The sequence below is a fragment of the Chlamydotis macqueenii genome, chromosome 3 (genome assembly GCF_036417535.1).
Source record: "Chlamydotis macqueenii isolate bChlMac1 chromosome 3, bChlMac1.mat, whole genome shotgun sequence".
Taxonomy (NCBI): Eukaryota; Metazoa; Chordata; class Aves; order Otidiformes; family Otididae; genus Chlamydotis; species Chlamydotis macqueenii.
In genome coordinates this window covers 127,339,072-127,355,966 of record NC_141558.1, presented here as the reverse complement: position 1 = coordinate 127,355,966, position 16,895 = coordinate 127,339,072, and the positions used below count along the sequence as shown (strand labels likewise).

At 56.3% G+C, this 16,895-nt stretch overlaps 1 protein-coding gene across 1 annotated transcript; it reads right to left on the bottom strand.

Annotated features, from left to right (window-relative positions):
- Positions 1 to 5,618: 5,618 nt before the first annotated feature.
- On the bottom strand, positions 5,619 to 12,609 carry LOC147601512 (coiled-coil domain-containing protein 183-like). Its single transcript, XM_086744687.1, has 16 exons — positions 12,589 to 12,609; positions 11,118 to 11,251; positions 10,268 to 10,566; positions 10,045 to 10,166; positions 9,808 to 9,885; positions 8,884 to 9,048; positions 8,643 to 8,747; positions 8,321 to 8,443; positions 7,813 to 7,941; positions 7,609 to 7,669; positions 7,419 to 7,519; positions 6,979 to 7,139; positions 6,480 to 6,639; positions 6,210 to 6,335; positions 5,865 to 5,961; positions 5,619 to 5,728 (listed from the first exon to the last, which is right to left on the bottom strand). The coding sequence occupies exons 1-16, from the start codon at positions 12,607 to 12,609 to the stop codon at positions 5,619 to 5,621; spliced, it is 1,992 nt and encodes a 663-aa protein (XP_086600813.1).
- Positions 12,610 to 16,895: the final 4,286 nt, after the last annotated feature.

The window sequence follows — 16,895 nt, the reverse complement described above, 5'->3', positions numbered from 1 at the left end:
AGACCGGGACGGATGGGAACATGGTATCCAAGGTCTCTGTGGAAAAGTGGCCCAGATATCTTGCTGACATGCAACTATAGCTGCAAGTCAATCATACTTTATCAATCAGGGGCATCCGAGGAATCATTGAGCTCTTTTCTAGCAGAGTGAGCTGCACGCCAACAGTAGGGATGCCTCTCAAGGTTACTCCTCGGAGTTGAGCGATTTCTTGCCACAACAGGATTAACAGGATGCCTAACATTGAAAGGTTTGCTAAGATGATAAAGACTACATTGTGCATATGTAGTCTTTTAGACATTAACAGTTGATAAAGTCTGGGACTAGGAGTTTCGAAAGTAAGGGGCCCTTTCTGAAACGCACCGCTAAACGGCAAGATCTCCCTGACAATTTTGTCTGACCTTGTCCTGTATGCAGTAAATAATGCAGTGTACCTTGCCATTGAATCTTGTTAAACGACTGTATCATTTAACATTACACTTCATTAACCCACTCTTTTTACAATTTATTGTGGATTTGACTTCTCTCTTACAACTGATGTGCCTCATGCCATCAGTTTTCCCCAAAGCAGAAGTTCTTTTACCCGCTATGCAAGAGCCAATCAACATACTGAGTTGAGATACTCATTTCTTTTCAATCTGTAGTGGCAGTGGCGAGTGCTAGGTATCTAACACAGCCAGCACGCCTCTTAGAAGTACAAGGGGCATTTTCTACAAAGTAATAACCACAATAAAATAATTGATTGGTTACCTATACTTTTTTGTACCGCTCATGTGTTTTAAACATTTAGGGACTCCCTCTTCATTAGAATGCTTCTTATCTATAAGCCAGTGTAATTTTTAGCATTAAAATCAACAAAGAATTAATCTTAGTTAAGTGTAGGCTTGTGTCATAGTTCAGGCCTGATCCGGACCAGACTGCTCAGTGTCTCTCTCACTGCCCCCACACTCCAAGAGACTAGAGGGAGATAATGTAAGAAAAACGGCTCGAGGTTTGAGATAAGGACAGGGAGAAATCCTTAAAGTTAACATTACAGGCAAAGAGACTCAACTTGGGGAAAACTTAATTTATTACTACAAACAGCAGGATAATGAGACAGAGAACAAGATAACCTTCCCCCACTCCTCCCTCTTCCCAAGCCTAACATTATCTCTACCACCTTCCCCCCCCGGGCAGCGCAGGGGGGAAGAGGGAATGGGGGTTGCGGTCATAGAATCATAGAATCATAGAATGGTTAGGGTTGGAAGGGACCTTCAAAGGTCATCTAGTCCAACCCCCCTGCAAAGGAGCAGGGACATCCCTGACTAGATCAGGTTGCTCAGAGCCTCATCCAGCCTGGCCTTGAACGTTTCCAGGGATGGGGCCTCCACCACCTTTCTGGGCAACCCGTTCCAGTGTTCTATAACTCGCATCGTAAAAAATTTTTTCCTAATTTCTAATCTAAATCTACCCCCCTCTATTTTAAAACCATTACCACTCGTCCTATCGCAACAGGCCCTACTAAACAGCCTTTCCCCATCTTTCTTGTAGGCCCCCTTGAGGTACTGGAAGACCGCGATCAGGTCTCCCCGGAGCCTCCTCTTCTGCAGGCTGAACAGCCCCAACTCTCTCAGCCTGTCCTCATAAGAGAGGTGCTCCAGCCCTTTTATCATCTTCGTGGCCTTCCTCTGGACCTTCCCCAACTGGTCCATGTCCTTCTTGTGTTGGGGGCTCCAGAACTGGACACAGTACTCCAGGTGGGGTCTCACCAGGGCAGAGTAGAGGGGGAGAATCACCTCCCTCGACCTGCTGGCCACGCTCCTCTTGATGCAGCCCATGATGCTGTTGGCCTTTTGGGCCGCAAGGGCGCATTGCCTGCTCATGTTAAGCTTCTCATCCACCAGCACTCCCAAGTCCGTCTCCTCAGGGCTGCTCTCCATCCATTCCCCGCCCAGCCTGTATTTGTGCCTGGGATTGCCGTGACCCAGGTGCAGGACCTTGCACTTGGCCTGGTTGAACTTCATGAGGTTGGCACGGGCCCACCTCTCCAGCCTGTCAAGGTCCCTCTGGGTGGCATCCCTCCCTTCCAGCGTGTCGACAGCACCACACAACTTGGTGTCGTCGGCGAACTTGTTGAGGGTGCACTCTATCCCACTGTCCATGTCGCCAACAAAGATGTTGAACAGGGCCGGGCCCAGCATGGACCCCTGAGGGACGCCACTCGTGACCGGTCTCCACATGGACATTGAGCCGTTGACCACCACTCTCTGAGTGTGGCCATCCAGCCAACTCCTTACCCACCGAGTGGTCCGTCCATCAGACCCATGTCTCTCTAGTTGAGAGAGAAGGATGTTGTGTAGGACAGTGTCAAAAGCTTTGCACGAGTCCAGGTAGATGATGTCAGTTGCTCGTCCCTTGTCCACCGATGCCGTCACCCCGTCATAGAAGGCCACCAAATTGGTCAGGCACGATCTGCCCTTGGTGAAGCCATGTTGGCTGTCACCAACCACCTCCTGGCTCTCCATGTGCCTTAGCATGGTTTCCAGGAGAATCTGCTCCATGACCTTGCCAGGCACAGAGGTGAGGCTGACTGGCCCGTAGTTACCTGGGTCTTCCTTATTCCCCTTTTTAAAAATTGGGGTTATGTTCCCTCTCTTCCAGTCATCGGGGACCTCACCAGACCGTCACGACTTCTCAAATATGATAGCCAGTGGCTTGGCAACTTCATCCGCCAGTTCCCTCAGGACCCGCGGATGGATCTCATCAGGTCCCATGGACTTGTGCACCTTTAGGTTCCTCAGATGATCCCGAACCTGCTCTTTGAGTACAATGGGCGGTTCTTCATCCTCGCAGTCCCTGCTTGCACCTTCTACAGCTTGGGCGGTGGGACAGGAACTCTTGTTGGTGAAGACTGAGGCAAAAAAGTCATTGAGAACCTCAGCCTTCTCCATGTCCTGGGTAACCAGGACACCAGTTCCCTTCTGGAGGGGGCCTACATTTTCCCTGGACTTTCTTTTGTCCCCTATGTACCTATAAAAGCTCTTCTTGTTGCATTTTATACCCCTGGCCAGATTCAGTTCTGCCAGGGCATTGGCCTTCCTTACCTTATCCCTGGCCACTCGCACAGCCTCTTTGTAGTCCTCCCAGGCTACCTGTCCCCGCTTCCACCCTCTATAGGCTTCCTTTTTTACTTTCAGTTGGTCCAGGAGCTCCTTGCTCATCCACGGCCGGCCTCCTGGCCTTTTTGCCCGACTTGTTTTTCATCGGGATGCACCTCTGCTGAGCTTGGAGGAGGTGCTCCTTGAATATAGACCAACTTTCCTGGGCCCCTCTTCCCTCCAGGGCCACCTCCCATGGCACTTGGCCCATCAGGTCCCTGAAGAGGCCGAAGTCCGCCTTCCTGAAGTCTAGGGCAGAGAGCTTGCCGTGTATTTTCCTTGCTGCCCCGTGGATCTTGAACTCCACCATGTCATGGTGGCTGCAGCCAAGGCTGTCCTTTACTTTAACATCCCCCACCAGCCCCTCCCTGTTGGTGAGCACCCTCCCTGTTGGTGAGCACCCTCCCTGTTGGTGAGCGCAAGGTCGAGCATGGCACACCTCCTTGTCGGCTCCTCTATCGCCTGCAGGAGGAAGTTGTCATCCACGCATTCCAGGAACCTCCTGGACTGCCTGTGCCCTGCCGTGTTGTCTCTCCAACAGATGTCAGGGTGGTTGAAGTCCCCCATGAGGACCAGGGCCTGTGACCGTGAGGCTGCTCCTATCTGCCTATAGAGCACTTTATATGCTCTGTCCTCCTGGCCAGGCGGCCTGTAACAGACCCCCACCGTAATGTCCCCTGTCCATCCCCATCATCTAATCTTGACCCATAAGCTCTCTGTCAGCTCCTCCTCCATCGCCAGGCAGAGCTCCACACACTCCACACACTCAGCCAGTTGCTGACGGACCCCACCCCGGTGTGGGGTCCTCCACGGGCTCCAGGTGGATCTCTGCTCCTCCGTGGAACTCCATGGGCTGCAGGGGGACAACCTGCTCCACCATGCTCATCACCACCGGCTGCAGGGGAATCTTGGCCAGGATGGGCCATGCAGGAGAACCCCGTGTGGGTCCCCAAAGACCACAGCAGTCATCCGTGTGCTGCTCTCCCGACAGGCGTGATTGGTGGGGCCAATGACTTGACTCTTGCATCCTTTCCTGCAGGCCCCTAAGCCTGACTGGTGGGGTTTTTGGTCTCACCCTCCCGCCTCCCCACGTGCGAGAGCCGGGCCCTCGGCCCCGCTGCCTCTAACAGCACGCGGGACCTGTTGGTACCTTCTGAGCAATGCCAAGGGCATGGGCATCCTCCTCCAAAACCTCACGCAGGCCGGGGAGCAGCCCTCTGCTCCGACTGAGCTTTTCCTCACGTGACTGCATGAGAAACCTCCTCCCTTGCTCTGCAGGACGTTAAGGTGGTGTTGGTACCATGCAGGACGATGGGCGCACCAAGAGCCCCCACTCGCCCCGGGCTACGCCCGCCAAACCGAAGGGGCAGCACCTTGCAAGGCCAAGATGGCGCGCAGCTCCTGGACACGCTGGCTGCGTTTTGCCAACCGCCTCCCACTGATGTTGGAGCCCCCAGCATCACAAGAACACGGACCTGTTGGCACGAGTCCAGAGGAGCCACAGAGATGATCAGAGGGCTGGAGCACCTCTCCTGTGAGGCCAGGCTGAGAGAGCTGGGGCTGTTCAGCCTGGAGAAGAGGAGGCTCGGCAGAGACCTTCTGGTGGCCTTCCAGTGCCTAAAGGGGGCTTCTAAGAAAGATGGGCAGAAACTTTTTACCAGGGCCTGTTGTGACAGGACAAGGGGTAATGGTTTTAAGCTAGAAGGAAGTTTGATTTAGACTGGATATAAGGAAGACGTTTTTTACAACGAGGGTGGTGAAACGCTGGCCCAGGTTGCCCAGAGAGGTGGTGGATCCCCCCCATCCCTGGAAACATTCAAGGCCAGGCTGGACAGCGCTCTGAGCAACCTGATCTGGTTGAAGGTGTTGCACGAGATGACCTTTAAAGGTCCCTTCCAACCCAAACTATTCTAGGATTCAGTGACGCTATGACAGGTCAGGCAGCCCCAGTCTAAGGGCTTCATCTCAGATTTCCCTCTCCGTTCCAAGGCAGGCTCTGCCCTTCCCCTCCCATGCACGGACACCACAACACCCACCCTCGGGTCCGATACCCGTCCAGGTCTTGGCCACTGCCCCATGTTGCCCCATAGCTGCCTCAAACACACGCCAGCCCATGGGTGTCCCAGAGCTGCCTGGGGGGCAGACGTCGCAGGAAGGTGCTGGCCCCACAGGACGAAGGGGGAGAAAGCCAGCTCGCCCTCAGCTTTGCGCTGGCCGGCAAAGCAGTCCCCACCCCAGCCCATCCCCACCTCTGCGGGGAGAGCAGCTGGGCAACGGACAGGAGGATGGGGCTGCCTCCAAACCCAGCTCAGCACCCCTCAGGCTCTGACCCCCATGCGTCCCGGGAGACAGAACTGACCTAGGCCCCCTGTGCCAGTTTTACCGCAGGCTTGGGAGGAATGAAAAAGATCTGCTCTATTAAACGTGCCAGGAAAAGGGTATAACTGGTGGTCTCGGGCATCCAAGGCTCTCATGACGCAACCGCTACTTCTTCCTGCTTTTCTTCTTGCTTTCGATCACGTGCAGCCCCTGCTTCTTGATGTCTTCCCGCGTGAGGACAAGGTCATGGTCCTTGTCACCGAAATCAAAGGGGTCTGGAGGAGAGAGCGGAGAGGAGCGGTTGGGGTCTGCTGGGACAGTGGGAGATAGACAGGCAAAGACACTCAGAAATCCCAGCGTGCAGGGGCTGCGACAGTCGCTGGGGGACGTGTCCCCGCTGTGCTCTCCTACCTTGGACGCTACTGCCTATGTCCTTCAAGCAAACCTTCAGGTTCTGTGCATCGTTTGCGGTTGCTTGCTCCAGAATGTTTCTGACCTTCACAAAAGTCTGTGAAAGACATCCTGGGGTAATTGCTGACGGGGAGGTGAGTTACAACCCAAGGGGCACCCCACCTCCATGCCCCTCTGCGGGGGATGCCCCACAGTGCCCAGGGCCACCTGGGGCTGAGCTGCTCCATGGCTCTTCCCTGGGGCCACCTCCATCCTCCCAGCTGGGAGGACGGCTTGGGATGGGCCATGCGGGAGAACCCCGTGTGGGTCCCCAAAGACCACAGCAAGGACTGAGTCCCGGCGCACCTCGTTCTCCTCGTCAGGGCTTTGCCTGTGTGTGGGCAGGTCGGCCACTCGCTGCACCAGGTACTGCAGCTTCTGCTCACAGTGCTGGAGCTTCTCCTCCACCCTCCTGGCCTTGACAGAATCATCCTGGAGTCAGAGAGAGAACAACAACCTTGGTGGGGAAAATGAACCACTTGGGGTGAGGGTGGCTGCCCCAAGTGTCACCGCGCTGTGCTGTTGCACCACCGAGCACCGGCCGGGGTCGTGCTCACCCCAGGGCCACGTGGGTACCTGGCCGGGCATGGTGATGCCATGCAGACGGACAAAGAGGTTGTCAATGCCGTTTTCAAACTCCAGCAGGAGCTCCCGATTCCTCAGCATCTGGGCTCGCATTCGCTCCAGCCGGGCCTCTTCCCGCTGCAGCTTCATCCTCAGCTCCTCCTCCAGTATCCTGGAGCCAACCACATTCACATCCATACAACTGCACAGGTGTGCAGAGACACCCTAAACCTGCTGCAAAAGCTGCTCAGGTTGTCCCCGCTCCAACTGCAGAGCAGAGATGCTGCTGGCAACCCAACTTCCCACGCCAGGCAAGGAGCAAGGGTCCTGCTGCCGCAGCAGCAGCTTTGGCTGCTCTGCCAGGACCAGAGTTGGGGGAGCACCCTGCTCAGAAAACCTCCCGGTGTAGGAGCGGTGAGCGGCTGCAGTGGGGCGGAGGAATGAGTGATGCACACGTCCCTCCCCAAAGGCGACGACCCCGTCAGCACGACTGGGCCGAGGCCAGCAGTACCTGGTTGTGCCGGGGGGCTGGCCAAACTTCAGCTCCGCCTGCTTGAGCTCCAGCTCTTTCAGCGTCTGCTCCAGCGCCTGCTTCTTCTCCTTGCACTCCTTCAGGTAGGCCTCCATGTCCACCGAGGACTTCTGCTGTTCCAGGAGCCTGATGGGGATGTCCTAGCCAGGGGAAAGCATGAGGACTCAGCCCAGGGTGCTCCTGCAGGGTGCAGGATCTGAGCTATGGCCTCGGAGCGGTTTCTGCTCCATGGACCACTTCAGCCTCGTGGCGTGGAGAAAGGCAGCTCCATCTCTGCCTGCACAAGAGGGGCTTTGGGGGGCTCCAGGGACAGAGCAGAGCAGATAACCCTGCAATGAAACAAGGAGAGCAGAGAGGTCTTGGCTCCCCGGGGCTCGAGCAGCGCTGGGTTCTCTAGCAGAGACAGGTTTTTACGTTACCCAGAGGCAGGAGCACTGCGCCGCAGCCTTGGCCTTCTCCATCTTCTCGGTCACCCAGGCCTCGTGCCCCAGCCGGGACTTGGTGGCCTCCAGTGTGGCACCTGTGGTGGGAGGAAAGCGGCACAGAAGGATGCCGGCAGCTGCGCCCTCGTCCCGCTCCCCCACCCCCCGCACCCCACCAGGCACTCACCCACCAGTGGGTCATCTGGGTTCAGGGTTGAGTTGTCCACGGTGAACTCGTCAGTGCCGTGCTGCAAGGATGTTCATTGTCACCCCCCCGAGCTGCTAGCACCCTGGGGGAGCTGGCCCTGCAGCCCCCACACCCACGGGGGGCTTGGCACTGATGCCTGCCATCTGCCCGCAGCCCTGCCTGCACCGGCTGCCCCCAGCTCACCGCTCTCTGGTGCCTTTTCATTGCTTCCTTCAGCCAGAGCCTCTTGGTGTGCTCCTTCAGGGTGGCCAGGGAGCGATACCTGTGGTCTCTCTCTGCGAGAAACCGGGTTTTCATCTCGGCCATGTCCTCCTGGAGCACATCAGGGAAGGGAGAAGTGGCTGCCAAGCTGGCATGGACCTGCCAAGCTTCTGGGATGGCCAGCGTCCAAAATGACCCCCCGTGTAAATGGGCTGGGTAGGAAACTGGGGTGGAAGGAGGGCGGGGAGGGCTGAAGGATGGAGCATGCTGCCTTCACCACGCCTGGTGCTTCAGGCTGGCTGACCCCAGGGCGGCCCGGCCCAAGAGCAAGACATGGGAGGAGCTATGGAGGCACCTGGCTGCTGCAGGCACGCCCAGCTCAGTCTCTTTTGCTCTTTATTGCAGGAAGACTCACCAGCCCGGGCGCGTGCTGCTGTCTGTGGGTTCTGGAGGGTGGGAGAGGGCCCCAAGATGCCCTGCCCCATCTCACCTTGGTTACATCAGCAGCTTTGAGAGCATCCAAGGCTATGAGCTCCATGTCTTCCAACTCCCCGTGGCACAGCTCAGCCATCCCGCACAGGAGGTCCAGCTGCGGAGGCAGGTGGGCCAGCTCCTGGGACAGGGGACACAGGGAGCCACAGCATGTCACCTCACGGAGCCCTGGGGGTCCCTGGCGCTGTGACAGGGGATGGAGGGGTGCAGGAGGACCTCACCAAGCCAGGAGGACATCCCACCAGCGCAGCCCCTGGGGCACCTCATTGCCTTTGCAAGGGGGAGTGGGAGGGCCGATGGCCCAGGGAAGGGGAGCTCACCTTTCTCAGGACATCCCGCACTGCCAAGTACAGGGCGGTCACCGTCTGTCCCGTGTGAACTGCAGTGAACATTTTCTCAATGTTGTTCTCCAGCTGGCAAATTGCCTGGGGCAGAGACGGGTGGGGGGACACGGGATGACTCCATGTGCTGAGCCCAGTGCCCACCCGGGGAACGGAGGGGTTGGGTTCGAGCCCCCCGCCGGGTGCTGCCACCCTGGGAAGGGGTCCTGGCTACCTGCACCTGCGCCTGGTGCCGCTTCTCATCCTTGGCGGCAGCCTGCAGCTGCCGCTGCCACCTCTGCTGCAGCTCGTCCAGCACTTGGCTGCGCTGCCTCATCTGGTACAGCAGCATGTTGCACACGTTTGCTCGGTCATAGATTTCGGCCCGGACCTTCTCCTGGCCCACCTGGATGGGCGCACGAGAGTCCGCCAGGCTGGAGACAGGGCTCACTGGACACCCGAGGGAGAAGAGGGTCCTGCCTGGAAAACTCCTCCCAAGGTAGAGCCGGGGACGCTGGGATGTTGGTCCGGGACATTGTCACTCCCTTGGCAGGACGGGATCTGGGAGCGGTTTGCTCTGGGGGGCTGACTGGGATAAGGGAGAGGTGGGCATCTGCTGACGGCAGCGGCGGGTCGGGCTTAGGGACTCCGTGTAACGCAGACCGGGGGCTGGGCGTCAAGAAAATCAACCAGTGCCCTAGATGCAGAAGCTGGCAGAGAGCGGTGGCGCCACTCTGTCCCTGCAAGAGGCCCCTGGGCAAAGGCAGCTCCGCGGGGCCGGCGCCTCTATTTCCATGGCCTTATGACCAGGTGATACCCTTGGGACAGGCAGCCGAGGGCAGAGACGGCATCTCTCTCCCAGGGGTGCAGCTGGAGCCCGCAGGAATTCGAGCAGCCCTGGGGACACACAGAGTGGGAAGGCGAGGAGCTCTGCTGGAGCAAAGCATCCGCTGAGGGGGCTAAAGGAGGACACGTGTGGATAGCTCCCACGGTGAAAAGGGACCTATGGCAACAGACGTGAACACCCTGTGTCGCACCACACTAGCCCTGTGGGGCTGTCCTTGTGCCAGGACCACGTCCCTCCGCTGTGCACCCTGTTCTTCCCAGCGCTCCCGGAGCCCCGACCCTCTGCGAGCAGCCCACGCCCACCGGACCCTGCTGTTACCTCCACTGTCTTCCTGGCCAAAGCAACGTCCAAGTGCTTCTGCGCTCCGCAAGCCTCGGAGATGGTGAGCTTGTTGCGCTGTGGGCAGGAGAGGGGCAGAGAATATCACCGCCAGCCTGGGGATGGTCACGTCCTCTTGCTGCCCTGCAAAGTCTGCTCCCGGAGAGGACCGGCGCAGGAGCTGGCTCTGCAGGACCAGCACCAGGCAGGGACACAGCACACGGGACCTGTCGGTACCTTCTGGGCAATGCCCAGGGCATGGGCGTCCTCCTCCAAAACCTCACGCAGGCCGGGGAGCAGCTCTCTGTTCTGACTGAGCTTTTCCTCACGTGACTGCGTGAGAAACTTCCTCCCTTGCTCTGCAGGACATTAAGGTGGTGTTGGTACCATGCAGGACGATGGGCGCACCAAGAGCCCCCACTCACCCTGGGCTACGCCCGCCAAACCGAAGGGGCAGCACCTTGCAAGGCCAAGATGGCGCGCAGCTCCTGGACACGCTGGCTGGGCTTTGCTTTCCGGCCCTGCCCGGCACCGGCACTCCTCTCTTCGCCCTCCGACCTGGCTACCTGCGCGGCAGCCATTGCGGCTCCACTGCCCCGTGGAGACGTCGCCATCGGGCTGTCACCACGGACGGAGCTGAGCTCCCGGTGGCCGTGGAACCGTTGCTGTGGCACCTCCAACTGCCTCACGCCGCACACCTTCTGCTCAGCCGTCGCCTCCCACTTGGCCATTGACACCCACAGCCCTTCCTCTCTGCTTCTGCAGGCAACAGGTTCATTCAGAAGCAGCCACTGAGCTCTCTGAGGTAACAAAGGCAGAGTGGGCAGCGTGGACCCCAGTTCTGTTTCCCGTCACCGTGGCTACGGCAGTCGCACCTGCCCAGACGAGCGAGCCCTCCAAGCCCCACCAGGGCGAGGGCAATTTCAGGGACAATATGTGTACACACACCCCCAAACACACTACCAGCGCTCACCTCCCATCTGCCAGCTTATTTCAAATGCCAAGAGGAGTCTATTGCTACCTAGATATGTAGCTTTGGAAACTGGACTTCCTTAGCGTCATAGTTGAGCCCTGTTCGGGACCAAGCTACGCAGTCTCTCTCTCACTCCCCCCACCCTCCGAGGGAATAGGGAGAGATAATATAAGAGAAAAGGCTTGAGGTTTGAGATAAGGTCAGGGAGAGATCCTTAAAGTCACAGTTATGGGCAAAACAGACTCAACGCGGGGAAAAATATTAAAACCAAAGCAGGAGAATGAGACAGAGAACAAACTTCCTCCCCACCCCTCCCTCTTCCCGGGCTTAACTTTACCTCCTTCCTCCCCCCGAGCGGCACAGGGGAGAACAGGGAATGGGGGTGATGGTCAGTTCATCCCCTGTCGCTTCACACCGCTCCAACTGGTCCACGTCCTTCCGATGCTGGGGGCTGCAGAGCTGGATGCAGTACTGCAGGGGGGGTCTCACCAGAGCAGAGTAGAGGGGCAGAATCCCCTCCCTCGACCTGCTGGCCACGCTGCTGGGGATGCAGCCCAGGAAACAACCAGTTAAGAAAATATTGAAACTAGTTGGTTGCTTTTGTGAATGAATGCATATAGAAACACAGGCATGGCTGGTTGTTCTGAATGACAGGCGCTTGAAGGTTCAAGTAATTCACAGTCACTCCCTTAGACCCTGCGTGTGTCTGGACTAGTGTGTCGTGAAAACCTTTGAATTTGGAGGGGACCTGAACTGATTCCTTTCCATGGCCATTCTTCACTCATTAGAAGACCCCCACAAACCCAACAGTTGGTAACCTCCAATTCTCCCGCTATACTTTCAGCAAGATCCACAAACAGGTTCTTCCCGATAAAGGGAAGCCCTAACGGCTAACTACAGTGTTTTCCATTAAAATATTTAGAGGAGCCATCTATAAAAAGTCTTTTCCCTTCAAACACTAGGGCTTCGTGTAAATCTTCTCGGACTTTAGTCTGGTATTCAATAATATCCAAACAGGTGCAGGAGCGGTGAGCGGCTGCAGTGGGACGGAGGAAGGGGTGATGCACACATCCCTCCCCAAAGGTGACGACCCCGTCAGCACGACTGGGCCGAGGCGTGTGCAGAGACACCCTAAACCTGATCTGGTTGCAGGTGTCCCTGCTCCTTGCAGGGGCGGGGGGCGTTGCACGAGATGACCTTTAAAGGTCCCTTCCAACCCAAACTATTCTAGGGTTCTCTGATTCTAATTTGGGTGAAGGTGAGCCAGCTGTAGAAAGGTACAGGGCCAGTGCTATCACCCATTCAGAACTCCCACCCTGGGGAACACCCAGGACCTCCACTCAAGGGACTGTCACAGGCCCCCCCACTCTGGACATCTACACCCTAGGGCACCCCCAACCTGGCCCACCCTAGGGCCTGGGCCCCCAGGGAACCCTTCTGGGCTGAACAAAGGCTGAGCCCTTACGGCTTATCACAGGGATGTGGATCCACAATGATCCCCAGTCTAAAGCTGCTGCCTCCCCACCAGCTCCAACGTGCGTCCCTCCCTGTGGTGAGTGCCTATCCCTCTATCTTGCCACACCCTGTCCCCTACTACATCTAACATCCCCCTGGGACCACCAAGTCTCTTCCTCCCTGGGTACCAGCCAGTGCCTGCATCTTCCAGCGTGTGACCCGCTATCCCATGGACTGCCAGTTTTTCTTGGACTGCCCAGGTATGGGCATCCAAGCTGGGCTCAGCACCCCCCCAGCCCTTACGCTGCACTGCGACGCACCCTTTGCGACACCCCCCACCACCTGCCCATTACCTGGATGTTTGCTAAGGACATGAGTTGCACATGCATGTGCAAAAGTGTATGTAGATATTCATGAGAGGATTGGGCATGGGTCCCACCGCCTGCACGCACACAGTTGTGCACTTGGCATGAGGACTGTCAAGAGATGCAGGTATTGCTTCTACAGTAGGTGTGTGTGCTATAAGTAGCATGTGTATAAGCATGCACAGGATGCATGCAAATGCTCATGCATGTGAAGGGTGCACACAAGCAAGAGGCAGGTCGCTTGTGTGTTTGCAGATCCATGTCCACTTGTGTGTACGCGTCTGTGAAGGAAGTGACTTTTCTGTATGCTCTGCTTGTGCATCTCTGTGTGCACACACATGGGGCATGAGGAGCATGTGTGGGACATGAGGGGCATGCACCTGCGTGTTGACGCGGAAGTAACGGACACTGCTGATGACCAATATGATCAAGCAAATGCCAATTTATTGTTGATACATCCCGGTTAATATAGCCCTTCTAATTCCGTATCATACGCAAGCTCTCTACTAATTGGTTAACTATATCATGCACGCGCTCCTAGCTAAAATATGATTCGTTAAGTCTCCATGTTCACACGCACGGCTCTCTCCACCTGCACCCTGCTTCACATTCAGCCCCCAGTCACGTATGCCAGCTGTTTTCCTTCTTCTCAAGGTTGCTTCGTTTACTTTCTCACAGGAAGCTTCATTACTTTCTCACAGGCGGCCTCATTATTTTCTCACAGGTGGCTTCAGTACTTTCTTACAGGCGGCTTCATTACTTTCTCACAAGCGGCTTCAGTGATGTCCTTGAGGCCTGCTGCTCACAAACATAACAATTCCATTCGGTCTGGATTGTTCACTAAGTGCCCCTGGTACTCCAGGTATCCAACACCTGCATGAGCAAAGGGGACAAGAAGCATGGAGGGGACATGACGAGCATGTGCAGGACACGGGTGCCTTTGCATGCACACGTCTGCTGTTTCGTGTACCCGGAGGACCAGGCTGCACTGATGTGTTCCTCTGTGCCTCAGATGCACACACAAGATCTGTCAATGTTTGAGGAGCTGCATGGGATTGCAGATGGAGCTCTTGGTCTGACCCTTCAGGACCCTACTTCGGAAATCCTTGCCTGTCCCCGAGGGGTCCCTTCTGAGCGCATGGTTCTTAAGTACTTCTACCTCAACGGTGGGCCCAGACACCTGAGTGCCTTGGGGTCAGTGAGCAGTGTGGGGTGGAGTGGGACCACAGACACCTGGGTCCATGGGAGAGGGGTGCATGGGGGTGTAAGCGGGGTGCCAGGACACCTGTGTCCATGGTGGACAGATGGAGTGGAGGAGGAGCTCCCAATGCCTGGCTTCTCTGCGGGCAGTGAGGTCTGTGGCTGGAGCAGGTGCTGCAGGGACATCCGGTCCCTGGGGCACAGCGCCCCAAGGTGCCTGAGTCCCCACAGTGTCAGAGTGGCAGCAGAGCTGGCACTCCAGGCTCGGTTCAGCGCTGCGCTGTGCTTGCCCCACAGCAGGATGGCCCCACACCACACAGCATGGCTGAGGCTGGTGTTGGCACTTGGCTCCATGGCGCTCGTCCTGCTGCTGGTGTGAGTCTTCCTGACATGGTAAACCTTACCCTCAAAATCCCCATGCTTCTGGAGCCCCCTGCAGACCAGGGGCTCCCAGAACTCCCTCTGGACCCTCAGTCTCTTGAGATTCCCTACAAATGTGACGGGACCCAGGTGTCCAGGGGCAGCTGTAGGCTGCCGGGACTCCTAAACTCACAGGGCCTCCTATTTCCCCCTGTGACTCCCATTGTCCTCTGGCCCATTCCAGGACCCCTCCCTTGCATCCAGGACAACTCCAGGCTGCCTTGCTTCCCCCAGATTCCCTAATTTCCCCTAAGACCCTGCCACTTTTCCCCATTTTTCCCCAGACCTCTCACTGTGCCTTTCAGGGTCCCAGTTACAGTCAATTGACCCAGATGCCCCCACTTTCCCCCAGGGTCACATACTTTCACCTTTAGACCCATCAGTTGCCCCCAGGAGCCATCAATTGTCCCTTGGTCCCCCTAGATGCCCCATGATCACCCCTCCTAAGATGGGGATATAAGGGTCTCCTCCTCTCTCCTCCTCTTTCTCATTCCTCCTTCTGCCTCCCAGGGCCACCTGGCAATGTCAGAGCATCCCAGATCTCAGTGACCTCCGGACACCCCACAGATATGGACAACAGGGTCCCCCAGGGGATTCCCGATGCCTGGATTCAGACTATGGGAGCTTGACACCTGGATCCATCCCTGAGGACCAACATTTCTGCAATTGCTTTTCTTGCGCTGGAGGTGACATGTGCAAATGGGAACAGTCTGAAAACAGAACCAGAGAGTGATAAAATCTGGATTAGGCTGGAGATAGAGAGCTGGGGTCTTGGGCTTGCATATAGAAGTCTATGGGGTTGCGTCCAGAATAACTGGGTACCACGCAGCACATAAGCAGTCCAAAACATAGTTTTGATGCTCCTCACCCTGCATTTCAACAGCTAGCACTAAGGGAAGGTCAGACTGCTACCTGTAGGAAAGCTTTCTCTTGATACTGATGTATCAAAGATACCTTCTGATGTCATAGCCACTCCAAATGCCAAGTTACTTTCTCCTCTGATTGTTTGCCTAAAAGCATTTTATCACATATTTACTTTGATACCACTTTATAACCCAGCTGACTTCAATTCAGTAACTTGGATAAACTATTGCTAGAGATTTTCTAGACATTATGCCTGTAACAAAATGGCCAAAGAGTAAAGGAAGAATGGTATATGATTACTTGAAGAAAAAAAAAATCACAGTGTCTCCAGTGCTCTGTGTGGCCTTAATATGTACCTAGACTTACGTTAGAAAGAAACAACTACCAGAAAAACAAACGCAGTATATGCAGAGTACGCCTATATCATAGAATCATAGAATCATAGAATGGTTAGGGTTGGAAGGGACCTTCAAAGGTCATCTAGTCCAACCCCCCTGCAAGGAGCAGGGACATCTCCAACCAGATCAGGTTGCTCAGAGCCTCATCCAGCCTGGCCTTGAACGTTTCCAGGGATGGGGCTTCCACCACCTCTCTGGGAAGCCTGTTCCAGTGTTCTATAACCTTCATTGTAAAAAAAAATTTCCTAATATCCAATCTAAATCTACCTCCCTCTATTTTGAAACCATTACCCCTTGTCCTGTCCAGGACTTTAGGCACTGGAAGGCTGCTCTAAGGTCTCCCCAGAGCCTCCTCTTCTCCAGGCTGAACAGCCCCAACTTTCTCAGCCTGGCCTCACAGCAGAGCTGCTCCAACCCTCTGATCATCTTTGTGGCCTCCTCTGGACCCTCTCCAACAGCTCCACGTCCTCCTGATGCTGGGGGCTCCAGAGCTGGACGCAGCACTGCAGGGGGGGGGGGTCTCACCAGAGCAGAGCAGAGCACCAGAATCCCCTCCCTCAACCTGCTGCCCACGCTTCTTTTGATGCAGCCCACGATGCGGTTGGCCTTCTGGGCTGCAAGCACACATTGCCGGCTCATGTTAGACTTCTTGTCCACCATCACTCCCAAGTCCCTCTCCTCAGGGCTGCTCTCGATCCATTCTCTGCCCAGCCTCTATTTGTGCCTGGGATTGCCACGACCCGGGTGCAGGACCTTGCACTTGGCCTGGTTGAACTTCATGAGGTTGGCACGGGCCCACCTCTGCAGCCTGTCAGGGTCCCTCTGGATGGAATCCCTCCCCTCCAGCGTGTCAACAGCACCACACAGCTTGTTCAAGGCCAGGTTGGATGAGGCTCTGAGCAACCTGATCTAGTCGAAGATGTCCCATATCCCACTGTTGCATTCAGTCCCAAGCAATCAGTTACAGGTTTCCCTCAGGTGGATGGCTGTGTGAAGTAAAGGGAAGGGGATGAAGCTGTTCCCACCCTGAATGCTGATAACAGGAGCATACACAGCTGGCAAAGGAGGGTGACAGAAAGATGCCACCACTGGGCATAGGCTCTCCCTTCCTCTCAGACCTCTCGGGCTCTTTTCTCCTCTCCATGGCAGGCCCTGGCAAGTGCTGGAGGGGCTCAGCACAGCATGGAGCAGCCAAGGGCAGAGAGGGAGCTGGTTTGCTGCAGTCTCACAGCGGAGGGCTTGCTACATGGTCATTTGCTACACAGAGCACAGTGACCTTGTCCTCCAGGACCCTGACTCATTATTGTATGCTCCGAGCTGTTTGGCGCAGGGCCCAGCTGTACAGCAGCAGCTCAACCAGCCTGGCTGGAGCTCTAGCACAGAAGCCATCAGCTGCCAAGCACAAAATCCAGT